The sequence below is a fragment of the Mustela erminea genome, chromosome 19 (assembly GCF_009829155.1).
Source record: "Mustela erminea isolate mMusErm1 chromosome 19, mMusErm1.Pri, whole genome shotgun sequence".
Classification (NCBI taxonomy): Eukaryota; Metazoa; Chordata; class Mammalia; order Carnivora; family Mustelidae; genus Mustela; species Mustela erminea.
Genome location: NC_045632.1, coordinates 48,350,324 through 48,376,795, shown reverse-complemented (window position 1 = coordinate 48,376,795; position 26,472 = coordinate 48,350,324). Strand labels below are relative to the sequence as shown.

At 53.3% G+C, this 26,472-nt stretch overlaps 2 protein-coding genes across 10 annotated transcripts in view; one reads left to right on the top strand and one right to left on the bottom strand.

The window, feature by feature from the left end:
• The window catches only part of LOC116578850 (pyruvate dehydrogenase phosphatase regulatory subunit, mitochondrial), a 37,693-nt gene extending 26,902 nt beyond the window's left edge, over window positions 1-10,791 (top strand). For 3 of the 7 annotated variants that reach the window (XM_032323439.1, XM_032323437.1, XM_032323438.1), the window contains 2 exons: window positions 4,814-4,996; window positions 6,068-10,791. In XM_032323439.1, the coding sequence (XP_032179330.1) occupies window positions 4,814-4,996; window positions 6,068-6,472 (588 nt within the window). In that variant the 3' untranslated portion in view covers window positions 6,473-10,791. The remainder of the gene's footprint in view (window positions 1-4,813; window positions 4,997-6,067) is intronic. The other 4 variants (XR_004281070.1, XR_004281067.1, XR_004281068.1 and 1 more) reach the window with 4 other exon arrangements.
• On the bottom strand, window positions 1,413-13,868 carry LOC116578851 (pyruvate dehydrogenase phosphatase regulatory subunit, mitochondrial-like). 3 transcript variants are annotated; one of them, XR_004281072.1, is made up of 4 exons: window positions 11,576-13,035; window positions 9,314-9,391; window positions 8,449-8,609; window positions 1,413-3,125 (listed from the first exon to the last, which is right to left on the bottom strand). XR_004281072.1 is itself a non-coding variant. In XM_032323441.1 (4 exons), the coding sequence occupies exons 1-3, from the start codon at window positions 13,795-13,797 to the stop codon at window positions 9,322-9,324; spliced, it is 324 nt and encodes a 107-aa protein (XP_032179332.1). In that variant the 5' UTR covers window positions 13,798-13,868; the 3' UTR covers window positions 8,153-8,609; window positions 9,314-9,321. The 3 variants fall into 3 exon arrangements, 1 of the variants encoding a protein (XP_032179332.1); XR_004281071.1 differs by having other exon boundaries at window positions 1,413-3,117; XM_032323441.1 differs by lacking the exon at window positions 1,413-3,125 and adding an exon at window positions 13,737-13,868 and having other exon boundaries at window positions 8,153-8,609; window positions 11,576-11,768.
• Between the last annotated feature and the right edge of the window lie 12,604 nt (window positions 13,869-26,472).

The following is a 26,472-nucleotide window of genomic DNA, read 5'->3' as shown; positions in this document are numbered from 1 at the left end:
TTTGTAGGTCATGTCCAAGATTTCTGTGCATATGCAGATAAGTTCAAAGACACCATAACCCTTTTTTAGAAACACAGATGGAAGCATACAGATGTTCTTAATAATCGTAGAGCTCCTTCCGGGTCAGTACCTAAAGAGAAGAGCTCCCTCTTTATTTTTTAACAATGGTGAGTCTTCCTTCACATCACATCATCAAATCATCATTTACATGATTAGTCTGGGACTAATGGACGTTTGTGGGTGTAGCGCTTTGTAGGCCTTTGTTACAAGCCGCTCTGTGTACCGGTGTCTTTCCGGGCCGCACACGCGCACGCCCCAACGCTGCTCTCACACGCTGGCTGATAGGTACGGCGTTGTCAGCGCACTCTTCACTTTCTTTGTGAGATGAAGCAACTTTTCAGAACCCATTTCCAAGTGAAAGCTCATCTGTAGGACCTGTGCACTCCTGCCGGCCCCTCCCCCACCTTGTTCTTCTGACCTTATCCTTTCTCTGCCTCTCCTGCTCCTTGCCAGTCCTTGACCGTGCTGCTGCTTCTGCCTCAGGGTCTTTGCACTTGGCTCTTCCCCTTCCCTGGTGTGCCCTTCCCCCATCGGGAGGCTCTCAGAGCCGCACCTGCTTCGGGTCGCGTTCACATGGCATCTTCCGGATGAGGCCTTAACGGGCGCAACAGCCACCCCACCCCCTGGTTCTCCCTCTCTGCTTTCCATCTGATGAAATGTATTTTATTTATTTCATTCATCAGATTACCTTTATTTAATTTAAGTTCTCTGAAGGCAGGATTATTTATCTGTTTTAACTTTTATATCCTAGGCACCTAGAGAAGTATTTGGCACATAGTTAAGTGGTTAATAAACGTGGCATGAATGAATGTTCTGGTCATAACCTTTGTGCACTTTTGTAATCAGTGATTGGTCTTTTTTTTTTTCCACTGAAGATTATTTATTTATTTATTTATTTTAAGATTTTATTTATCCATTTGATAGAGATCACAAGGAGGCAGAGAGGAAGGCAGAGAGAGAGGAAGGGAAGCAGGCTCCCCGCTGAGCAGAGAGCCCAATTTGGGGCTTGATCCCAGGACCCTGGGACCATGACCCGAGCTGAAGGCAGAGGCTTTAACCCACTGAGCCACTCAGGTGCCCCAATGATTGGTCTGTTTACCAGTTTTTAAGCATTGTCTAAATCAGTCCTTGCTGTTGAGGTGTATCCCAGTTTGTCTTTTTTTTTTTTTTTTTAAGATTGATTTTATTTGAGAGTGTGTGCGCAAGCGGGGGGATGGGCAGAGGGAAAGTCTCCGGCAGACTTGGTACTGAGCACAGAGACCAATGTGGGACTTGATCTCAGAACCCAGAGATCGTGACCTGAGCTGAAACCAAGAATTGGAGGCTTTAACCACTGAGCCACCTAGATGCCCCCCAGTTTGTCACTGGTCTTTTCATTTTTTTGCCACACAGGGTTTAAAAAAAAAATTATGAGAAATGTTTCATACATTGCAGAGATTTGATTTTTATGTAATTGAGTTGATCTTTTGTGCCTTCTGGAGTGTGATGCATAGCGTCAGGATTGTAAGATTTTTTTCAGTTTTCCTCTAGTGCTTTTATAGTTGTGTTGCTCTGTTGTATGGGTTTGTGGGGTTTTCATGTATTTTGATGCCCCATCCTTTCGCAGTGTCTCTTGCTGTACTTCATGGGATATGGATTAGACTTTTTTTTCTACGTGGATAACCAGTTGATTTGACATTCCGTCCTTACGGATCCTAAATTCCTCTGTTTTTGGATTTATTTCTGGACTTCTGTTTTTATTTTTGGACTTCTGTTCCCTTAGTCTATCCATGATCGGGGTCACTTATGTATTGTAATATTTGGTCGTGCTTATCCTTCTCCATAGCTTGGAAAACTGGGGAAAAAAACATGTTTTCTTATTTTCCCTTGGAAACTGTAATTATCTAGTTAAGAACACTGACGGATTCTGGATTATATTACATTTATACATTAGGAAGAACTGACATGATGTGCTCAATCTTAAAAAGAAAGCCTTTGAGTTTTTATTTAAGTTTTTTTGGTGACCTTTCAGAGGTATTTGAAGTTTTCTTCTTACAGATGTTAAAATATTTTGTTGCTATTGTGAATGAGAGGAGTATCTTTGTTCCATTATCTTCTAAGTGATTATTATTTTTTAAAAAGATTTTATTATTTGAGAGCGGGAGCATGCACAGGTTGGGAGATGGGCAGAGAGAAAGGGAGCAGCTTAGCCAGGAGCCCGAATCGGGTCTCGGTCCCAGGACCCTGAGATCATGATCTGAGCTGAAGGCAAATGTTTAACCTTAACTGAGCCACCCAGGCGCCCCAAAGTGATAATGAAAGCCATTTTTTTTCTTTTATATTTTTTATTTCCTTACTAAATTTTCTTATAGTTGTTTTTTAGTTGAGTCCTTGGAATTTTCAGGGTCCAGTCTTATGTACATAGGGATCCTAGGCATCTCTGTCTTGTTCTTGATGTTAGTTGCATTACCTATACGGCCTTAGGCTTTCTTTCCGTTACTGGTGGAAGCATGCATCTGCCAGCCCATGGAATTTTATGTCCTTGTCCAGACAGATATAATGGTTTTAAGATGAAGGGATTAGTCACAATTTGGGAAGAGCTGATGCAGAGGTAGCTGACTTGTGCCTGTGCAGGCAGGGATCGATTCTGAAGTGCCACATGATCAGTCAGCTTTGCCGCTTGGGTGCCTGTGTCATTAAGTGGCCAAACCTGGTCAAGAGGGGGATGCTCTGTGGCTCCAGTAGCTTCATTAGTTAAGGCCTTGGTTTCTATGTCTGACTATCCTGGGCTGGTCCTGTTTTTATGATTTTCCATGAGTCCAAGAGGTGATTTGTGCCATGCATGGGTTCTTCTCAAGCGCTTTCATCCTCAAGAAGGTTATGCAGTTGACCCTTGAATAACGTGGGGGTCAGGGCACCCCCATCCTGCCCCAGTCAGAGCCTCACATAGAACTTCAACTCCTCAAAAACGTGATCTGCTAAGAGCCTGCTGTTGACTGGAAGCGTTACTGATCACTCGAGGAGCTGACGGACACATACTTCATGTGCTCTGTGTACTGCGTACTGTCCTCTTCCAGTCTAGGAAGCTAGAGAAAAGAAAATGTTAGTAAAATCCTAAGGTAAATATATCTACAGCCCTGTACCGTGTGCAGAAGTCCATGTAGAAAGCGAGACCCACACGGTTCAAAGCCATGTGAACTCTACTGTCAACTACATTGGTCTCTTTGAGGGAAATGTATTCCGAGATATGGTGGCACATGGCAGGTTCTTGCTTTGCTCACACTGAATCCCCCCCCAGCTCTTAGACAAGGAGTACGTGCTCGGGACCTGCTTTTCTCATCCAGCCCTAGTTGCCTGCTGAGTCTTTCTTCCCTGGCCTTCCTCTTCACTCTAGTATTCAGCTCAAGACCGGAAAGCACTGAACAGAAGGCACTAGGGATGCGGGCCCTTCATTATTGCCATGTCCCTGTCACTGTCCCCTCAGCCTACCCCCACGCAGGTGTCTGGGCCACAGGCACCATAGCTGTGTGTAGATGCGGTCGCATGGAGGCTGTCCCCACGGGTGGCCCGTTCAGCAGCTGCTGCCTCAGCTGGAGGAATGCACCAGACAGGCCAGGGGCCCCACCAGGGGAAAGGACTTCCACGCCGAGGAGGAAGCCAGGTGTTTTTCTGGTTTTACCGTGGGCACGTGTCACTGGACAGGGTTGCGCGCGCACGGCCTGGCGGACTGACCAGCCCCGTGGGAGAACTGCCGGGCTAAGTTCCACACGCGTCGTTCGTCTCTCAGGGAAGAGCACACAAGGTGCTTTCCTTGTGACGAAGATGCTCGGGACTCACTCTTGAAACAGCCCATGTGTCTGTCACGCAGCAGGGTCCCCGCCAGGGTCATCAGGTGGTCTGCTCCCTCCCTAGCTCGCATTTGTCTCCTGCCTGGGAGTCTGTTACCTTCTGTCCCCTCCCTCCACTTCCCCTCCTGGAACTCCCCAACTCTCGAACCGCAACTCTGGTCTTTCTGTGGGTGTGGGTTTGCGTTTCTTCGTTGTTTTGGGTTCCACTCTGCGATCGTACAGCGTTTCTCCGATTTCTCGTTTTGGTTTTTGTTTCACAGTTTTTCTAGCAAATAACGTCTGTTCTGGGCTTTAGATTCCACACAGCGTGTTTAGGTAGGGATTGAGCATTCGCTTTCCATTTGGAAAACTTTGTTTGCTTAAGGTATCTGAGTTTCTAGAACCAAGAAAAGAATGCCACGAGAGGCTGGCTGCTGTGGGACACGGGCAGGGCTGTGCTGCCTTCCTGGCTCCTCTGTGACTTGATCTGGTTGTCCGGATGTGCTGTCATCTGTGAAAAGTCAGAGACTGTGCAGAGTTGTGTGTGATACATTTCCTAGCCCGGGCAGTGCATGAGGGGTCACGGGGGAGCCAAGTGGGGCGAGAGAGACGACTGGGCTGCTGCGGAGGCGGTGATGGGCCTGGCCATGCCGGGGGGTAGGCATGCGTCTAGGATTGGTACTCGCGACCTGCTCCCTGTTCGAGGCGCTGGAGAGAAGGGAAAGATACGGGTACTGCTTTCATGGAGCTTAATGTTGGGGTTGGGGAGACCCTGGCTCATTACCCCTGGGGGGGGTAGTGCTTTGGTTTGTCAAAGATGAGACATCCTGAGAATTTCACACACCCTCTGCCTTGTCAGAGTCGAGGTGGCCTGCCGTCGGCACTGCCAGACACACCCCCATGTCAAATGGATGTGCGAGTCACTGACCTCTCCTCTCCCCCTTTAGTATGCCCTGCACGTGTACAACGAGGTGATGAGCGTTGGGCAGAAATACGGAATCCGGAATGCTGGGTACTATGCTCTTCGTAGTCTTCGGATTGAGAAGTTTTTTGCCTTCTGGGGTCAGGATTTAAATACCCTCACCACCCCCCTGGAATGTGGACGAGAATCTCGGGTGAAACTGGAGAAGGTACTGTGTCTGCGCGGCCCAAGGGCTCCCCCCACCCCACCCCCTGCAGCAGGAGTGGACGTGGCCTCAGAAAGGAGCGGCTGAGGTGGAAGGCCCAGGGATGGCCTTGGATGGACAAGGACAAGGAGGATGTCCTTAGAGTGAAAAATGTGTCTGTCCTAATAAGAAAACTGGTTGTGAGCCCTTGGCTGCCCCACCCCTTACACCCCTGAGATCAAGAGCCGCGCACCCCACCATCGGAAGCAGCCAGGCACCCTGCTTGGCGCTCCTGCAGACAGAGGGCTGTTGAGGAAGTTGCTCCATTTCCGTGCCATGGGCCTTTGTACACGGTACGCCTCTTAGAGTCAGCTGCCTCAGTTTTCTTTCTTTACAAAGTGAGTAGGAACATCATTTTTTAGAAAAGTACTAGGTCAAGAGGATGTTAGTGAAAAGTCTCTTTCCCACGTCTGCCCCCCACCAGCCTGCCCCCCGCAAGCTGCCGCCTCTCCCTCTGAGCGTGTGCTCCTCTCCCCGCCGCCCCCAGCCGGGCTCCCCGCACTCGCTCCTGCTGCGCAAATGATCTTAGGCCTTCCCTTGCGGTACAGCTCTGTAGTCTTCTCTGTGCACAATTACAGGTAACTGTTTTCTCTCTGATAGAAAAGTAATGAATACTAATTTGGGATAAGATAGCAAAGAGTATCAAGAAAAGTAAAACACACCATTTTATCTGTTCGTAATCACTGTTTCTAACTGCTGGGTTGCCTATGCGAACCTACAAGCATTGAATATAGATGTAGATGTGTGGGCTTTTTGTTGAGATTCTACATATATAAAAACGTAGTTTTTCTAAATTCTAGCGAGTACGTTTGGAGGATTTTTCTTCCTCAGTATTTTTTTCTGTGTGGTCTTGTGGTTGAAATCTGAAAAATGCTTGTGTTACAGAAGTTCCCTGAGGAGGCCTTTACTATGGTGAACGCAGTTTTTCATGCAGTGGGAAACTGGGGGGCGGAGGGGGTGCCCCAGGCCAGGGACGCCAGCGGCCCCTTCGCACCCAGCACGGCCGTCCCCTCTCAGCCTGGCCTTCTTTCCTAGGGGATGGACTTCATTGGCCGAGATGCTCTGCTGCAGCAGAAGCAGAACGGGGTGTACAAACGCCTCACCATGTTCATCCTGGACGACCACGACACCGACCTGGACCTCTGGCCATGGTGGGGGGAGCCCATTTACCGCAACGGGCAGTACGCGGGCAAGACCACCAGCAGCGCCTACAGCTACACCCTGGAGCGCCACGTCTGCCTGGGCTTCGTACACAATTTTTCCGAGGACACAGGGGAAGAACAGGTGGTGACAGCAGATTTTATTAACCGGGGAGAGTATGAGATTGACATCGCGGGACACCGGTTCCAGGCCAAGGCCAAGCTCTATCCGGTCACCTCACTCTTCACTCACAAGCGCCGAAAGGAGGACGTAGAGCTAAGTGACTTGCACGGGAAGTAATGCCGGCGGCCTCACTTGCCCACCTACCCCCACCGCAGGGCTCCCCTCCGCCCCCGTCTGTCCTGACCTCTGCCTCCCAGCCCTCAGCTCCTTGATGCCATTTTAAACTTCACCTGCTTTTAAACCTTTTGCTTCGCAACCTCTTCTCCTTCCACCTTCCCCTCCCTTCTGCGCTTTTCCATCTACCGCTCACTCCGGGCTGTTCCTCCCTCCCCTCTTCGCCCCCCAGATTCCCGTGGTGACAAGAACCATGTCTAATGGGCAGGACAGGCGCCAGCTCCACCTGTGCAAGTAGGTAACCGGGACAGTCGGATTTCTAATGCTGTGTCTCGAAGCAAGGGAAGCTGGTGGTGTGCAGGCCTCGGGGCAGGAGTTCCGTGAGGCCGACTTTTCTCGGAGCGGTGGCTCGCTGCGTGTGTGGCTCAGCCCTGTGCGAGCGCGGGCCGTGCTGCTGGGCCAGGCGGATCCCTCTCCCTTTCCCTGTGCTGTGGGCTGGCCCCCTGGTACCTCGAGCAGGAGGACGACCATCTACCTCACCCCCGCGAGGCATCCCGTGGATGCTGTCTGGTCTCTAGTGAACAGCGGCCCTGGCACCATCCTGAGGTCCCCACCAGCCTGGGTGTTACAGTGCAGGCCGGGGCCACCGGCCTCAAATTCTCTGCGCGTCTCGCTCAGCTCTCCAAGAGCCTTTATCGGCCTGAGTAAACAAGCCAGTGCTGGAAAGGGAAAAACCATGTTGCCTTTTGTGTTGCTTTTCCCAGCTGCAAGGGTCTGATCTCAGAAGGTGCACAGCCCCGAGGCGGTTTCCTGCTGCTAGAACGCTGCTGCTGCTTTCTGCCTCTAAGCTCAGTCTCTCCAAGCGCACTGACTTGGTCCATCCTCCCTCCCCTGGTCCCTTGTGCAGTGGGCCCTCCGCCACTGAACACTGCTGTCCCTTTGGAACAGGAGGGTTGTGTGGTCTTGGTGAGGAACCAAACCTCGCTGGCCATGCTGAGTTCGAGAGAGCTGCTGGCCTCCCCAATTTGGCTTCCTCTGGCCCAGAACCGACAGATCCACACAGCGCTGCCCCTGCCCCCACCATGGGTCTGCGGAGAGTTCTGAGCATGGAGAGAGTACATCCTGAGTCCGCTCTCAGCCAGCCAGCGCTCTGGGGCTCCCGCATGGAAAAGGGCCTGGGGCACCGGAAAGGCCCTCTGTGCTGTTAGGTAGGAGTTAGCTGGGCCACCTCTACTGTTACAGATTTTGAACTGCTGTCTTGGTATCTTGGATGTATTAGCTCTAGTGAGGTCTCGATACTAAAAAGCCTTTTGTTTTAGAGCAACTTAGAATCCTCAGGTGTGTCTGCTGCGGCATTTCTTGGGATCTATTTACTCAATCAGACAGATTCCTTCTAGACGCTGCTTGCCATTTCCCCAGCCAGACAACGCCTACTTGATCACTGACTGCTTAAGGAGGTCTTAGTTGATTTATTAAGGGAGTAGGTAGTGAGAACTCTGTTCCCAGAGAGACGCTGCCCCTGGGGAGGAGGGAGGAAGGGGCAGCGGTGTTGCCCCACCGGACGGCAGGCGCGGCAGCTGTGAGCAGCGGGGGCCCGACTGAGGAAGGATCGCGGCGCTAGAGGCAGCCTGTGCTCTGTGCCACACTCATCTTTGTAAATGAAAAACTATTTCAGGTTGAATCTAAAAGACATTCTAGCTTTATTAGTTACTTCTAGCTTAGCTGTAATTGGCAAGATGTTAATTTTCCGGGGCATCACTGTTTATCGAGGACCCTGACACACACACTTCGCTTCTGACACTTGAACACTCACCCTTGAAATCTCTTGGTTATGTCAGACTTTGTCCGTCTGAATTCGGTAGTTTCCCTCTTTGCTCGTAACTGTGAGGGGGATGACTCTTCCCTGCCTCCCCGCACACCTGACAGACGTCCGTTCTGCGGCGGTCAGGCCCCGTGCGTCACCGTGGATGACCACTCACCTCTCCCTGGAGATCCCAGGGCCCCGGACTGCTGTGAACGGTTAGCGGGACTTTGTGTTCAGACACGCGGTCTTTTCTCTGAAAGGATCCACTGTCACCTCTTGTGCTGTCTTGATCTTGGGCTCTCTTGAGGGAGGGCCTCTGCGCTCTTCTCTTTGAAGCTAGAAACACAAAGCATACCGGCCTCAAGCAGATGAAAACTCGGGGCTGCGGGTCCCTGCGGCCCCTCTCTTCCCCTGAAATACCTGCTAAGCCCCCACTTCCTAGCACCACATGTAAATCCTGGTTCCCGGCGCTCCCACGGTCACTTGTCTTCTGGGGAAGCTTGCAGCAGAGAGACTCCCTGTGCGTACCAGTGTCACTGAAGTCAGGAGCGCTCTAATTTGGAAAACTTTAGAGCAAGGGACAAGAACTACCTGCTGTCCTCTAACGTGTCAGAGCCACGGAGCACTGCACAGGGGACCTGCTCCAGGAGAGAGAACCAAACAACCCCCTACGTTTCTAGTGCTCTGCTGGGGGCAGGGGTCCCTCCCTGTGCCCCCGAATACAAGAGCTGCCCTTCAGAACAGGGGCACAGAGACCACCAGGCTCAGTGATAAGGCTCAGTTACCCCATTTCTGCAGGAGGAGAAGCCTGGTGACTTGGCTTCTCATCAGGAGATCTGGTGTCCATGGATTCCACCTTGTACAGACCAACAGCTTTACCTCTTTCCCCTCTGAGGCAGTGAAACAAGTGAAAAGTAACAACTCCTTCCTCCACTACCAGCCTCTGAGCGTATTTGCAGTGTTAACCACCCCCCCCGCGATGCGGCGGGACTGAAGCTTTCTGGAAGCGGCTTACCCTCACTGGAGAGCTGACCCCTCACCTTGCTTTCTAGCTCTGTTCATCCTCTGCCTGATGGACACATCTTCTGGCATCTGAGTCTCTACCCTCCGCTGAGAACCTGAGGGAGATAAAAGGGAATCTTCTATCATCTGTCGTCACAATTCTGACCCCAGAAGGCTGCGTCCTGGCTGACTTCCAGGGTTAGCTCCCGGGTGCAGCCTGCTGTCTCTCTGTAGCTGTCTCACCAGTGGAAGCAGCAAAGGGCCCCTCTGGTATCCGAGGTGGAGGTGTGGGCACCTTGCTTAGTACTGGAGAACTTTCCTGCTGTTTCCATTTCCTTTGGCACACTCCCCCTCCCCGCACCCACATCCCTCCCCAAATCTTCTATCAGAACGACAAAGGGAACATTTTCACGAGTCACGAACGGTCACTTGCAGGCGCATGGGTTCAGAGCAGCACAGCAGAGGGCAGAAACGGTAGCTGACCTGGGAGTCTTCGGGCGCTAACCGTGTCTGGCAGTGAGCCCTGAGCGAGCCCCGGGCTCTGCCTGGCAGCGCGTCCCCGGCAGCCCCCCTGGGCCTCCTCCACTTCAAGGTGCTGAGTTGTAAGGCTCCCCTCATCCGCCCACGGCTGCATCTGCGGCCCCTCATCACTACAGATGCACTATTTTTCAAGAGAACTAAATATTTTTGTATGTCTTTGCCTTCTCTTTGTTCATTAAACACCAGAGTTATTCATCGTATAATGTGATTCTTGACTTCTCCAAGCAGAGAATCTGTATCCCTTGAAGAATTACACATTTCTTCCTGGGCTTTCTCCTCATATCTAAAGGTACCTATTTTTACCCTTCACAAACCTTTTCTGCCTTCTCGGTTTTCTGTCCCTCAAAGACAGAAATTACAAGAGGGTGGGAAAGATATTTTTAGCATCAGTTTCAAAAGATCTATGCCAGGATTTCCTTTGCACACCAAGAACTGGAGCTGGGAGCACCTCTTTTCAAGCCCGGTTCTCGTGCCTTATACCAGGATGTCCCACGGTGGGTGCAGGATGAAAAGAAACTTCATTTCAGTCTGAGGGTTCCCAGGCACCCCGCCATCACCTCCCTTCCCCAGAGCAGACAGGTGAGGGGGAGAAAGCTTCTGCAGCTTCTTTCACTGAGGGGGTTTCTAGCAGCACAATTAATGCTTCACTCTCAAATCTACTCTTGGGATCCAGGAAATGCCATTGTAATTATTGTTCAGGCTGTGACTCCTTATTTACGTCTCTAAGTGTGCAGTTAGCTTAGCCCCTTTCGGTCCCTCTGCAGCGTCAGCTTCTGGTGCTGAGACATCTAAGGCACTTTAGCGGATGGGACCTTTTCTCGAGAACTCTGGTGACTTTAGTACCTGGGGTGAATTTCTGCCTCCATGAATGTGGTATTAACATTGTGCACTGTGTTTCTATCAAGCCAGATTCCAATTCAGATGTCCTTTTCATGTTACTAAGTTTGTAAATGAATAAAAAGACATTTTAATTATTCTGTCTGTGTCCACTTGTGAAATGTTCATCCCTAGTAACTCAATAAATGTATTTGGCCATCGCAAGAGGTAAACACTTTCCACAAAACCATTTACACTGATACCAAAGAGGAAGAAAACCACATGGAAACCAAGGGTAAGCTAGAGCATCGTGAAACCTCCACACACTGGTGGCAGCCTGGGGAGAGCCTCTGGCTACTGTCCTGAGGTTCCGATCTCTGTTGAAGGATCTGACCTCCCCTTCTGCCTATTGATTACATAGTAAGAACCTGATACTTGACATATCACCCATCACCTGAGGGCCCACACTGGTGTGCAAAACAGACTCTGTCCATGCTTGCTCACATAGTAGGAAGAGAAGAAAACAGACACACCCACATCTTTCACTATATGACCTAAAAATTCAGTCACTGGACTTTACTTACCCAGCGGTTTTTTGAACGACTACATTGGTGAATCCGTAGATTGGCTAATGGGTCTATAACAATCTCATCGTGTCTTCCAAACATACTTGTTAGATTTCGAGATAACTAAGGGCAGCATTCAATACAAAGGTACATCCCACACTCTACCAGACTAATTCCAAAGGAAGAGTTCACAAAACACTGTGCAGTGACACTTCCAGAATATGCCACAGTGATGACCTTAGGGCACAACTCTCCAATCACAGCTACCTCCTCACAGTTAACGTGCCACACTGCCCACCCCCCGTGACGCGCCACAGGAGCAACAAGTGACTGCAGGAAGGAAGCGCCTGGCAAACGGGCAGAGCAAGGAAGACTTACCTCCCAGCCCCTCCACCGAACGAAAGGCCGGCAGAGTTCATTCCCGCCAGGACGAAGTAGCCCCTCACCGAAGGAGACTCCCCCATGATGCACCTCATGTCCGGGGTGAAGGTCTCAGGGCAGTTCACCAACTTCAGGATCTCCAGGGTCTCCAGGTCGGGCATGCGACGCAGGAGGGAACTTAGCAGGGGCTCTGAACCGTGAAAACAAACCCAAACACGGTCCTCAGCTTTAGGGGATTCAAAACCTTCCAACTCCTGCTTCCCGACTCCCTCGTATCACAGAGAACCTCCTGAAGGAGGCTTTCTCAGAAGAGCCAAATGGCTTGAGTCAGAAAGCCTGCTCCTCACGTAAATGCACTCTCTCTGATGATCAGCGTGTAATATCCGGAAATCCAGCTTGTATACAGGTCACGTGTCTTCATTTAATGGCTCAAAACCAGTCCCCCAACTGACCCCTGCACATCCTGCCGGGTAACGGAATTCTCCGTTGGGGACCCCACGTCCCCTTTCCGCTGCACCATGGCTGAACCGCAACGGGGGTGACAGACTAGCGTGACCCCTGGACCCTCCCCGGCCTGACTTCCTTGCTGCCCTGCAAAGCAACAGGGAGACACCAGGCTCAAAATGCGGTTCCAGGAAATGACCCAGAACTCCAGTGAGATGAACTTCCCTTACAGACAAGAGGCCTACGGCCCGGGTTCCTCTCGCATCCAAGCAGGTAAGCGATGCAGGGCTCGGCAAAGCACGAGGAACCGAACCCGGGACCGCAGGTCGGCAGTTCCGGCTCGGGGCCCGCGAGGCAGACCCTCTCCTGACTCCGACTCTGCTCCCACCCGACTCAAGTACCCGTTGCCCCCAAATTAAATCCAACCAAAAGGGACCCACTCCCGCCTGTCCTGCACGCAGCAGCCAACCTCCGTGACAAAAGCAGAGGTGGTGAGGAGCGGGGACGCCTTTTACTATCTTCACTGAGTCCGCGCCGCTCCAGAGGAAGCCCGGCCAAGTCTGAGGACACTGTTGGGGGGGGGGGGGGGACACCAGGCTCATCCACTGGGCAGAGGGCCACGGCCTCTTCCCTCCCCTCCTCCAACTCCTCTCCTGGCATCTCCCCTCTGCACGAACACAGCCCCCCGCTCCCAGTTCCCAGACATTCAGTCTTGATCCAAGATTTACACGCGAGGCGACGCTTCGCCAGAGTAGGAATCCTGTGAAAGGGAAATGCCATAAAACCTCGGCCTTTGAGTACATCAACTCTCACCTTCCCAACGACAGCCGTGTCGCGGGTCACATAAGCGCTGAACGGGCAGCAAAGGAGACATCCCCGGTGCTTACGCTGCGACCCCCGGCAGGGCCACCTCAGCGGGCAAGCAAGTCAGGCTACTACCAACCTTGCCAGGATCGGCCTGGAACCATCTGGGATCTGAATTACGCGGGTCTTCAGAAGAGCAACCCTGACGACACGGGCGTCCTGAATTTTCAGCTCTAGACCCCGCTACTCCCCCAGGACAACTCCCGTGGCCACCAAACGGTTTCATCAGCCCCTGGGCTTCTGGCCGATCCGTCACCTGACGACACGCGGACAGACACCCTCTACCTTGTGACCCTGCGGGGCTGTCCCGGGGCTCGGCCCTCCCTTTCTACTTGCTCCGGTCATACTTAGCTCGCGACTGCCTGGGGTCTTTCCCCTTGACGACACACATGACGGGTAACCTATGTTTAAGCTCTTTGGTCAGAAACAGCCTTCAGAGCAACCGGGCAGGTGCCGCGGCTCAGAGCAATGTCACCATCACGCACCGAACCGGGGGCAAGACCTCAGCGGCTTCGTTCAGGAGCCACGTGTGGCCACTTGCTAGATAGACTTCAGTGAGTGAAGTCACAGCAAATGGCCCAGGGAGCCGTTCACATCCTGAGGATGACAGGCTCCGGAAAGGATCCGGGGTAAGGACGGATCCCCTCGACCGGACGGCAGGGAAACGGGACACAGCGCAACACGCTGACAGACTCGCGCCAGGAAAAGACCCCGGCGAGCGGCAGCGCCGGCCTGGTACTCGAGTCCTGACCACCGAACCCGCGGGCTGATGCGGTGCCGGGCGCAGACGGCCTGGAGCCCGGGAGTCCACGCCACAGGCTGACCAGCGGGCGGCGGATTACCTGCTTACCTGTCTGGATGCCCGTTTCTTGCTCTAACTGGTGGTAGAGCTTGTTGGAATAGTCTGCCATCTTCTGCTCGATGGTCAGGTGCCTGGCGGTGCTCAGGATGCCAGCACAGAACCTCGTGGAGCCAGCAGCCAGCATGCAGGACGCATCCAAAATGCCATCAGATGGACTCGCTCCCCCCGTGTGACGGCAGCTAGGTCAGAGACCCACATTACGGCGTCGTCTGTCAGCTGGGAAGGGGGAGGCCACCTCCCTAGCCACCGACAGGAGTGGCACCGAGCAGCCCACAGTCCCCTCGACGGCAGGATACTCCACACGGGCACAGAAAAAGGAACGAGAGAAAGCTTTTCTGCCACAATATGGAACAACCCTAACGAGCAAAGCAAGGGGAGGGACACTGTTTAAGGTGCGCTACCAACCTGAATACAAAAGTGGAAAAAATAACAATATTTTTGTTATTTAACCCTGTATAATATTTTGTTATATAACCCTGTCCATCAGGGTTGCTCTCTGAATGCCCAGGTACACGCATCCGAGCTGACCTATACAGACGCGCTCATATGAGCGGGGAGCATCTGGAATGATACACAAGGAACTTAACTTGCCTCCAGCGAGGGAAACTTCCAGCGAGAATGGGGGGGGGGGAGTTTTCCCCTGTACACTCTCTACAATATTCACTCTGAATTGTGTACTGTATTGCCTACTCAGAAATAAATACAACAGACGTGTTAAAGGTCATCCACTTTCTGGTAGGCAACAGCACAGAAAGGGGACATTCAGGGAAAAGTGAAACAGCCTGAACAGAGCATGAACCGCAGTTAACCACTACGGCACCCACCAGATCCATGACACAGAGCGCAAGGGGGTGTCTGAGTGTCTGTGAGGGTGCCCACAGCAGGGGCGGCCCGTACCCAGATCAAACAAGGAGCAAAGCCAACGTGCTGGAATAACTGAAGTCATATGCCAAATAGGACGGACGGGAACAAGGAACACTGGAAAAGAGACCTGATGGTGACCAGGAATCAGCCGGCTACGTCTTCCGGACAGAGGCACAAGCATGTGCAAAGGCCCTGGGTGGGGGGTGGGGTGGGCAGACCTTGAGAAGTCCAAGCACAGAAAGGAGGCCAATGTGCCTATAGCGTGATCAGCGGAGGGGACCCACGACAAGGCTGGAGAGGCAGGCAGAAAGCGAGGACACACAGCCCTTGGATGCCATCGCGACGAGCTGGGATTCCACTCCAAGTGCAAAGGAAAATACAGAAGCAGGGAATGAAATAATTGGATATGCTTTTCCAAGATCAGTCCGGCTCCACGGTGGGGAGAGGACTGGAGAACGAGAGGAAAAGCAGGATCAGGAAGCGACCACCGTAGTCCTAGAGGGAGGGCACAGAGACTCAGAGCAGGATGGTGGCAGTGGAGTCAGAGCCGCAACTGGATTGTTCTGGACGCGAAATGACAGAACTGACTGCCAACAAATGGGATGTTAAAATGGGGCAAGGGGAGAAATAAGGATGACGGCAGAGTTTCTGGGTTAAGCAACCGATGCCACTTACCACAGTGTGAAGGGCTAGGGATGGGAGGGAGGCGGGCAGGGAGTGAGCGAGAGGGAGGCTGGGAAGGGGCGCGGGCGGGCCAACAGCCCACCCGAGGGGTTACATGCAAGATGTCTGGCGGGCATCCACGGGGAAAGGACCAGCAGTGGCCAGACATCCAGGCCTGAAGCCAAGGACCAGCGCGGGTATCTGGAGACCCAGCATGCTGAGGAACAAGAAGGACCCTGAGGCTCCCCAGCACGCAGAGCTTGGGAAGAGGAAGAAGTACCGGGCAGAGGACAGAGCGCTGGGGAGACGGACAGCATCGACAAACAGACGGGGTTCAAGAGACAGAGAAGGAGCCGTGGCGAGGCAGAAAGAGGCCTGGGCTGTAGTGTCACAGAAGCCAAGAGAGGAAAGGGGCTTTAAGAAGCGGTTCCCGGGACGCCTGGGTGGCTCAGTTGGTTGGACGACTGCCTTCGGCTCAGGTCATGATCCTGGAGTCCTGGGATCGAGTCCCGCATCGGGCTCCCAGCTCCATGTGCAGTCTGCTTCTCCCTCTGACCTTCTCCTTGCTCATGCTCTCTCTCACTGTCTCTCAAATAAATAAATAAATCTTTAAAAAAAAAAAAAAAGCGGTTCCCTACGGACGGTGCCTGAGGGACCCTGCAGCACCATGGACAAGGGTCTGCTGGGACAGCAGAGGTCCTTGGTGTCCCCAAAAAGAGCATTCCCAGGGGAGTGCTCGGGATGAAACCGGGGCCACAGCAAGCTCCCGAGCGAGGAGATGAGGGAGTGAGGACTGTTCCTTCACTTTCTGTTCTGAAGGGAGCAGAGCACCAGCCAGCAGCAAGAACGGGAGCAGAGCAAGGCTCTTGGTCTCTAAAGGCACGGGCCCTGAGCCTGTTTCACTGCTGGCGGGAAGGGCCGGGAAAAGGGAAAGAGGTGGGTCTGGAAGGAAAGCTGGTGACAAAGAATGAGGTCCTGGAAGAGGAGAGAGAGGACCCAAAGCTGTGGTGAGGGACGGTGTGCGCCGTGTCTGCACAGGCCGCGGGCTGGAGGGAGACTCAGGGACCGGCAGGCCTCCTCCCAGATGCAGAGGTGGGTGGGGGAGTCCAGCCTGGCTTATCCCGCACCCTCGGGTGTCACAGGCTGGGACCAGCATCATCAGACAGAGCAGCAGAAGGGTATGGGATCGGGTCACCAGGGAGAACTACTCTCCCAGCAAAGCAGAGGCCTGTTCAAGGTTCAGGAAAACTGCAGACACACCTGCCGGGAGACGGCAGGGTCACCAGCGTTGGGGGGGAGGGGACTTCCGAGGAGAGCCCCGGCAGACAGCACGCCCAGCAGCATGCGGGGGCCCCAAAATCCCAACTCGTCCAAGGCCAAGGTGTGGCGCCTATCCACCACAAACATCTCCGAACAGAGACTGAGCAAGGCCTACACCGCATGCCAAGTCAAATCCTACCCAACCAGGGCCGATCACTCGGCCGCCTCGCAGTAGTCACCAGGCCTCCTCGCACCCTTGGTCCCTGCCCAAGGGTCTCAAGAGAGAAGCTTCTTCCTGCAACCTCGTGGCCACAGCACCAACTTCTGTGCTTCCCTCCCTCCCCACCGCCCTGCATCCTCCCCTCCAGATCTCTCCACTGTGCCCTCCAGAGGATCCTTTCCAAGTTAAGCCTGGCCCTTCGCCCAGTACCTCTCCCCTGGGTGTCCACAGAGCCGCAGCTCCTCTGAGGGAGCGGCCACCCCTTCCTGGCCAGCCGCGTTCTACTGAGCTCGCCTCCAGGGGGCGGCGGGGAGCATCCTCCTCCCCCTCCCCTCGGAAGGATTACAGCTTGGTCATACTGGAACAGACTCAGTTCCTCCATGGCTCAGGCCAGTGGCTACCCCCTGCCTAACCCGGGGGCCATCAAGGGTTCAGCCACAGGCAGATGTCTGTGTATGTTCTGCCTCTGAACCCGCAGCACTGATCCTCTCCAGACCTCGGACCCCCCACCTTCCTTCCTTCAAAGCAGATAACCCCACTCATCTCCTCCCCTGAAACTCCACCGACAATCCCACTGGCATCTGCAACCATCTCTCCTTCCCTCAGAGGGTCCCAAGTTCAAGGCCGCAAGAGCCCCCTCCCTCTCCCCTCCCCCCCCCCTCTGCCCCTTTGCCAACTCATAGGCACTAGTGCACTTGCGTGCAGTCTCTCTCTCAAATAAATGAATAAAATTTAAAACAACGATTTCCCACCATACGAAATAAGCAGTCCCATGTGAAGCCCTGCTCTGCACCCGAGTGCTGCCGCCTGACTGTGTCCTTCTTCCCTTACCCGTAACTTGGTGATTGTATGGTTGGCCAGCGGTCAAGCCAGGGGTTCCTCTTTTTTTTTTTTTGAAGATTTTATTTATCTATTTTTCAGAGACAGAGAGCGTACACAGGCAGGGGGAGTGGTAGGCAGGGCAGGCAGAGGAAGAAGTAGGCTCTCCACCTTGCAAAGGTCCCAATGCAGGACTGGGTCCCAGGACCCTGGGATCATGACCTGACCTGAGCCAAAGGCAGCCACTTAACTGACTGAGCCACCCAGGTGTCCTGAGCCAGAAGTGACTCTTAATGCGAACTCACAACCTGTCTTTTCACTTCACGAATACCTTCAGGAAAGGGCTTCCTGTATGATCTGTCCCTTTTCCCCCCATTTCCTGTCTGTCCCAAACCCAAAGCAGTTTGGCTTCTGTGCACCCCCTCCCCCAACAGCCAGGAATGCTGCTCTCACCCAGAAGGCTCATGTTGCCAACTTCTGGGAACACTGGCCCCCTCCTCATAAGGTCCTCTTCAAGCACCGCATGTCGCCCACCGCTCCTTCTACTCACACCCTCTTTCCTGGTTTAATCCTGACTCCGACTACCCTGGCCACGTCTTTGCTGGCTGCTCTCCCCTGTTCATCGTTCCGAGACCACGTCCCTCATGGGGCTCTAGGACCAGTTACTCCCCCCGGTCCCCTACTTTCTGGGGGATTTCACTGCCTACCGTGACCGAGGGCCCAACCCACAGCGGCCACAACATTTGCGTCTGCACCTCCAAGGGAACAACAGCAAGTCCGCTTGGGCTCCCAGAGGTCAAAATGGGCACATCCAACAGGGAAACCCATCCTCCACAATCTCCAAATCTTCTCCATTTCTGTGTCCCCAGTGTGACTCCATATATGAGAACCCTGGGTGTTACCCTGGGCTCCTCCTCTCTTGGCTCCTCTATGCAGCCAACCTGCAAGGACCAAGGATTCCACAGGCTTCATTTCCCTCAGGTGGACCAACTTCTCCCACCCCCGCTCCGGCTACCAGAGTACAGGCGGCCACCCGTGCTCAGATTACTGCAGAAGCTTCCTGACGGGGCTTCTGCACCCTGTTCTCCCCACACCCCACAATCCTGACACAGGACTCTAAGCCAGTCTTCTCAAATGAAAATCTTGTTTCACGCCCCTGCTTAAAACTCTTCAGTGACTTTCTGATGCCCTCAGGAAAAGGCAATCTCCTTCGCAGGAAGTGCAAGACCCTTCATTATCTGGCTCATTTCTTTTATTTTAGTAATTTTTTAATAAACATATAATGTATTATTAGCCCCAGGTCTGTGAATCGCCAGGTTTACACACTTCACAGCACTCACCATAGCACATACCCTCCCCAATGTCCATAACCCAACCATCCTCTCCCTACCCCACTCCCTGCGACAACCGTCCACTTGTTTTGTGAGATTAAGTCTCAGAAAAGTCCCTCCCAATCCCATCTTGTTTCATTTATTCTTTTCCTACCCCCCAAACCTCCACATTGCATCTCCACTTCCTCATATCAGGGAGATCATATGATAGTTGTCTTTCTCCGATTGACATTTCACTCAGCATAATACCCTCTAATTCCATCCATGTCATAGCAAATGGCAAGATTTCGTTTCTTTTGATGGCTGCATAGTATTCCATTGTATATGTATATACCATATCTTCTTTATCCATTCATCTGTCAATGGACATCTAGGTTCTTTCAATAGTTTGGCTATTGTGGACATTGCTGCTATGCACATGGATGCACATGCCCCTTTGGATCACTACATTTGAATCTTTAGGGTAAATACCCCGTAGTGCAATTGCTGGTCATAAGGCAGCTCTATTTTCAACTGTTTGAGGAACCTCCATGCTGTTTTCCAGAGTGGTTGCACCAGCTTGCATTCCCACCAACAGTGTAGGAGGGTTCCCCTTTTTCCGCATCCTCGCCAGCATCTGTCATTTCCTGACTTGTTAATTTTAGCCATTCTGACTGGTGTGAGGTGGTATCTCATTGGGGTTTTGATTTGTATTTCCCTGATGCCAAGTGATGCGGAGCACTTTTTCATGGGTCTGTTGGCCATCTGGATGTCGTCTTTGCAGAAATTTCTGTTCATGTCCTCTGTCTGGCTCATTTCTTATCTCTGCTCTCTCTGGAGCCAGGCTGAACCTTTCTGTGACTAATTCCTCAAACAGGATAGGATTCTGAAACCCCCGGGATCTGGGCACACTGTTCCTCTAACCAAACAATATAGCTCCCGCCACTCTCCCCCAACTCCCCAAACAAAGGTAACCGCCAAGGCTCTCAGCCTGAAATCTTATTAGACCCCTCCCCCAGCACTGGGTCAGGTGGCCCTCGTATGTTCTCCCATCCCACCCTGGGCTTCTCCCAGCACAGAGCTTCCCGGACCATGTTGGTCAATCAGGGAAACAGCACAAAAGCCCAGCTGAGAATGTAGGCTTTACAGAGAGACAGACAGCTGGCGGTTTGAAAGCCTCCACCCACCTCTCATTAGCTCTAGGACTTGCAGCAAGTTATTCCATCCCCATGCTTTGGGCTCCTCATCCACGAGGTAAGCTAGGACGACCTGCCTCACACAGCTGCTACAAACACCCAATCAGACTAGAAGGAAAAACATGGCCACTGGACCTAAGAAGCACTTAGTAAAGATACTTTTTAGTATCCTATAACCATGGAGATCTCTGGGAACTGGGACCAATGATATAACTTGATCATACTTCTCCCAGCATTCAGGATAGGCACCTAGGAAATGTAAGTTGCTAAATGGTAAGAAGAGAGAACACACGGGGGTGGGGAGGGAGGAGTTCAATGAGGACTCAGAGATCTCAAGGCTACGCTCTCAGACTTCAGGGGATATCTAAATCACGTGAAAGAATTTTTAAAAAGAAAATGGGAATATTTTCAAAGGCAGTTACAATCTACCAGATGCTGCGTTAGGTGTACAACTGACTTAAAACTGACTTAAAACTCACAAACCTATAAGGCACTAAAATTTCTTTTCTACTGCTTGGGGAACCTGAGGCACAGGGAAGGAACTCGACCAAGCTTCTCTAATGCCAGTAGTGGCAGAGCCAGGAGTAAGACCCTGTCGGGAAGGCACCACAGAGTCTACCCTAGAATCTTTACTCCCTGCTACCCATCAAACAACCTCAGACGAGTACAGAAGCGGTAGCTGTGAGGCCAGAACCACAAGACACATCCCTTGGCGGGATAAAAGGAATTGCAAATGCCACAGAAGACACATATTAACAGATGAGGTTTAAGATGAAATAAACAATGTTAGAAACCTAGACCGTTCCAGGAAAAAAAAAAAACAAACAGCCTAGGGTGATGAGAACCAAGTAGAAGATTTGTGACCTTGTGTGCATCATGACCTTGAAAGAATCAGTGAGTGGTGGAGGCAAACAAGAACCAAAAAAGATTTAAAGTGGATCCAAACAAAGAAAGGCAGGTGCCAGAGTATCCAAGTAGGTTTGGCAGCAAAACCAAGGCCAAGCTTGACGGCAGAGAAGGGAAAGTCACTAGACAAGAAACCAAAGGTGTCAAAAACAAAGAAAGAAAAGCGATAACCGGATTTAAAATGTGTGTGTGTGTAAAAATACATATCTTAAGCTTTATTTAAGTACTCTCCACACCCCATTCGGGACTCACATGCTCTCCCGACTAAACAAGTCACGCGCCCAAAACAAATTATATTTTTAAAAAACTAAGACGACCCTACAATGCCTTCCGCTAAGAAGAAAAATTATCTGCCGAGCAAACTCAATATCGGGACTAGGTATGCCCAGATCTGCTTACACCAACACGACCAAGAGGGCAGCTCCAAGTCCCTCTGAGTCGTTCCTCTGTACGGTCACAGCGTGTGTACAAACGGGCCGCTGGGGACAACGAAGACTGGTGAGGGGAGAGCGCTTAAGAAGATGTCCCACACCTGCCTCAGCCCTAGAGCCCCCCAGGACTTTTCTCTCCCAGGCTCCCCCTCTGGAGAGTCGGACCCTGCCGGTGCTGGGTGTGTAATTCTCAACAAGTGCCACCAGGTGATCACACAAGTTTAAGAAATCAATACGAACCGCCAGCGCCGGCCAGGTGTGCCCGCCAGGTGAGCCCTGGGGCGCGGCTCCCCACCTCCTTCCCTCCGCAGCCCCGTACGTCACGCTCACACACACCGGCAAAGGACACCTGAAGACGCCCGCACCCCATCTGTGTCCTTCACATCGGTGCCGAGGGCTCACGCATCACGAAGACGGCCCACTGCCCCGGGCCTACACTGTCCCCGCTAACTTGGCTGCCGCACTCTGCAGCAGTCCTGCAAGTTAGTGAGGCGCAGGCGGACCGCAGCGCGTCTCCAGGCGGGAAAGCAACTGCGCCCGCAGCGGACGATGACCTGCGAGCCCGGCCTCCTCCGCCCTAGGGGCTTGCAAGCCCGAGGCCGGGAGCGCGAAGCGCGGTCACCGCCGGCGCTCTGGACGTCGGGCTGAGGCGGCGGACGCCCCCTGAGGGGCCGCGGCGCAGGCCCCGGGGCAGCCGGGCACTAGTCTCCGAAACCCGGACCACCTCGGCCGGACGGAGCACAGCCGCGGACAGGCTGGGAGAGATGAGGCGAATCCCTCTCGACCCCGGCCGCCAGAGGCCTGAGGCCACCGGCGCAAGCGACACGAAACGCGGGGCGGCCGGGACCAGCCCCGAGGGAGACCAGAGCGGAAAGGGGGGCGCTGAGACGCGCTGAGAGGCCAGAGCGGCCCCACAGCGGTTCCTTACCTCACGGGCCTCCGAGCGCTCCGCGGTCAGCACCACCCCGGCGGCAGCCGGGCAGCAGCCACAACAGTTGCGAGGGGTCCCGGCACCAGAACGCGGGGAACGGGGAAGGGAAAGAGGCGGGGCAGAGGGAGTAAAAAGTTCCGGGGAACGCCGGGGACCGCGACCTTCCGCGCTTTACGGCCCCCACGAGGGTACGCCGGCGCGAGATCGCTCCCGCGCACGCGCGCGCCGTGACGTCCCCGTGGCGGCCCCTCCCCTGCCACGTGGGGCTTGTTTGGGTCTCGCGAGGCCCCGCCCCTGATCACTGGAGGTCCCCCTGCGGTGGTCCGGGTGGTCTTGACCTCCGGCCACCCACCAGGTTGACCTCTGCAGGTGGACCCGGGAGGTCCGCGGTGGGGCGCGCGGTGCTGTGGGGAGCGCGGAGCTTCGCTCTGCCCTCCAGGCGCGTTCCCACTTATGTCCCCGGGCAGGTCGAAGCTCAAAGCCGCTCTGGACCCGCAGGCTCTCGGCTCTTCCCGGGCGAGGCGGGATTTATAAAGGCCCTGAGCTCTGGGCCCGAGGTCACTCTGCATCTGTTCCCCACACCCCACCGGCTTCTCCCTGGACCTCTGCCTCATCGCCCAGCTCCACCGAGACTGGGTCCCCAGATCTCTTGACTCTTCTGGCCTCCCGTTCCCCAACCCCGCCGCTGGAGTTCTGAGCGTTGGCAAGCTTGCTGCAAGGATCATCCCTAAAACGATGTTCCTGCTTCTGGTGTCCCCCCGTCCTCACTCTGCAGGGCTGTCCTTCCCAAGCACGTGAGATCATTTTACTCCCTGGCGTAACTTAACAGCTCCTCGGGACTCCCCGTTGCTGGGGAGACCGTGCTCAGACTCCTTAGCGTGGCAGAGCTCTGTCTCCTAGTGGGACTGGCAGCGGTGCCCCAGGCAGCTCTGGGGCCAACTGTGTGTGACTCAGGGGCCCCGGATCAAGGCCCGTTTGCCCCTGTGTGCGACTGATCCTATCCCCCACCCTCCGTTCAAGTCACACTCCACCAAGCCCATATTTTGCTCACTAAGGTGCCCTTCCTGGCACCTGTCCTTCTGTCCTTGGGGAAGAGTTCTGAACTGAGAATCAAATGATTCCCCCGAGGCCCCTCATGTCAGCCTGGCAGACCCCTCCAGAATTCCAAAACCTTCTCCCACCATCACCACGATGGTGGTGCAGCCTTTCCTGCCCAGGACAACTGGCCTCCCTTTGGCGTGTCACCTCGACTCTTTCCACCTCTGTCTTTCCTGGTAGTTTCCCCTACGCCTTCTGTCACTCTCTCCAAGAAGGACTGGTTTCTCTGAACCCCCAGCATCTAGTATCGTGCCTGGCAGCTAACACATGATTGAGCAAATGAGGCAAAGTTTTGAGCAAAAGCTCCTTTCGCCAATCTGTAAAATGGGATAATGTCCTGGCCTCAGGGAGCAGAGGGCATTTGGTTGCTGCAGCTGCCCCTCAAACTGACCAGTAGGTGGCGCTGTGACATACAATTTGAGGTTTCCCTGGGGCCTCCCGGGCCTGCTAATGGAGTGCAGGTCCTCAGGGTGAACTAGAAACCCAAATCAGACCAATCAAATCTCCCCGAGAGGGGATACTCCGTGTGGTCCCCGTGACTCAGGAGGGGCTGAGGAAAGGCTCCTTTGTGCAGCCTTGAAAAGAGGGATGTGCCCTTTCTGTCCTGCTGTCCTCCCCTGGAGGGGGTCTGTGGAGTTAGGGACCTCAGACACACAGCTCTGGGGCATCGTCTGACTCATCCCCCAGAGCCCAGGTGAAAGGGCCGTTGTCCTGTTTGGTTAAGAACATGACTTTGGGGGCGCCTGGGTGGCTCAGTGGGTTAACCCTCTGCCTTCGGCTCAGGTCATGATCTCAGGGTCCTGGGATCGACCCCCGCATCGGGCTCTCTGCTCAGCGGGGAGCCTGCTTCCCTCTCTCTCTCTGTCTGCCTCTCTGCCTGCTTGTGATCTGTCAAATAAATAAAATCCTTAAAAAAAAAAAAAGAAAAGAAAAAGTAAAAGTGACTTTGGAGCTGACCTGGCTTGGGTCCAAATGACAGCACTGCCTCCCCCTTGGTGTGTGACCCTGGGACATTACCTGCCCTGAGCCTCCTCTCCAGTCATCACCAGTACAGACTATAGAGAAGGAGGGGCATTAGCATGTGCGTCTCTATAGAGAGATTTATCTGAAGGATTTGGCGGCTGGCAAGTCTGAAATAGCAGGACAGGCAGGCAGGGTGGAGACCCCAGGAATCATTGATGTCAATGTCTCGAGTTCGAGGGGAGTCTGGGACCAGAATTCTTTTTCCTCTGGAGACCTTAGTCCTTTTCTTAAGGTCTTGAAGTGAGTGCATGGGCCCCACCCACGTTAGAGGAGGTGACCTGCTTTAATCAGTCTATGGGTTTCGGTGTTAGATCAACAAAAACACTTGCCCAAGGATATCCAGACTAGTGCTTGACCAAATGTCTGGGCACCCTAGCCTGGCCAACCTGACATGTGAAACTAACCATCGTAGCCTCTGTCTACTTGCTTGGAAAGTTGGCCATGACACCTTTCCTTCCTTCTTTCCATTTTTTTGGTTTTTTTTTTGGTAAGACTCAAATAATGCGGATAAAATACTTGGCTCAGAGCACAATTTTGAGAGCACGACAGCTGGGTTTTGTTTTGCTTTGTTTTAATTTTTTTTTTTTTAAAGATTTTATTTATTTTTCAGAGATAGAGGGAGAGAGCGCAAGCGAGCACAGGCAGACAGAGAGGCAGGCAGAGGCAGAGGGAGAAGCAGGCTCCCTGCCGAGCAAGGAGCCCGATGTGGGACTCGATCCCAGGACCCTGGGATCATGACCTGAGCCGAAGGCAGCTGCTTAACCAACTGAGCCACCCAGGCGTCCCATGTTTTGCTTTGTTTTGTTTTGTTTTTTAGTCTTGCAAGGTGAGCTGCATGGCCAGGCACCTTCGTGGGTGGGAGACAGAAGGGAATGAGTGACACTCAGTGACCCAAAGGGAATCAGAGTTATGAAGCTCAAGGAACAAAGGACCTGTTAGGCAGATGGTTACAACAAAAGCTGGGCTCCAGTCCCCAAGTGCCACTGGGGCTAATGTCTTTGAACTGAGTTTATCAGACCTGTCTACTATAAAGGCCTGGGCTAGATGTAAATTTATTCCATGATGTGCCCGGGAGCTCTACAAAATTGTCCAAGATCGGTGAGCTCCTTTTTTTTTTTTTAAAGATTTCTTTCTTTTTCTTATTTTAGAGAGAAAGAGAGCATGAGCGGCAGGGGCAGAGACAGTGGGAAAACCTCAAGTGGACTACCCACTGAGTGCAGAGCCTGATGTAGGGGTCAATCTCAGGACCTTGTGATCATGACCTGAAACAAAGAGTCATCTCCCAATCAACTGTGCCACCCAGGGGACCCTCAGTGAGCTATCTCTTCATGCCCAGGCCATGCAGCTCTGTGGATGGTATGTGAGCAATGCTACCCCAGGCCTCTGGGAATCTTGGCCCCTGCACTCTCTAACTTCTCCAAGGCTGCGCATGGAGCTGGATGTTTGCACTTCATTCCCTCCTTGGACCAGCTGGCCCTGCTCTGCTGGCTATGCCCTAGATCTCCTCTACTGGGGGGCCCATCTGGATGCCCAGCTTTTGCTCCTATAGGCTCCAGCTTAGAACATAACAGCAGCCTCCCAGGGAAGCTCTGCATCTAGTTTCTCCAGCATGATGACAACCAACCCATGCCCACCAGCCTTGAGGAGCAAAGGCAGCTGGGACCCCTGGCCACAGAGGAGATGTAAATAGAGGGGATCCTGGCCAGAGCCTTCTTACAGCAGAGGCACCCCACTTGTGACAGGCCCTCCATCTCCTGAAGCTTCTCAAATGGAAGTTTGGCAGAATCACAGGAGAGAGAAATCCCAGTGGAAACAAGCATGGAGTGCTGGGCGTGCGAGAGCGAGGTCCCATTCTCCTTTCCAAATCCACTAAGTCCAGAGGTCTGGGCCTAATGACACATGTCTCTGTTCTAGGCTCCACCTTTTCTTCTCAAAATGCTTTATTATCATGGGGTCCTTATACTCTTTTCTGGAAGGGTTAGGCCCAGACCCCCTCCATATGA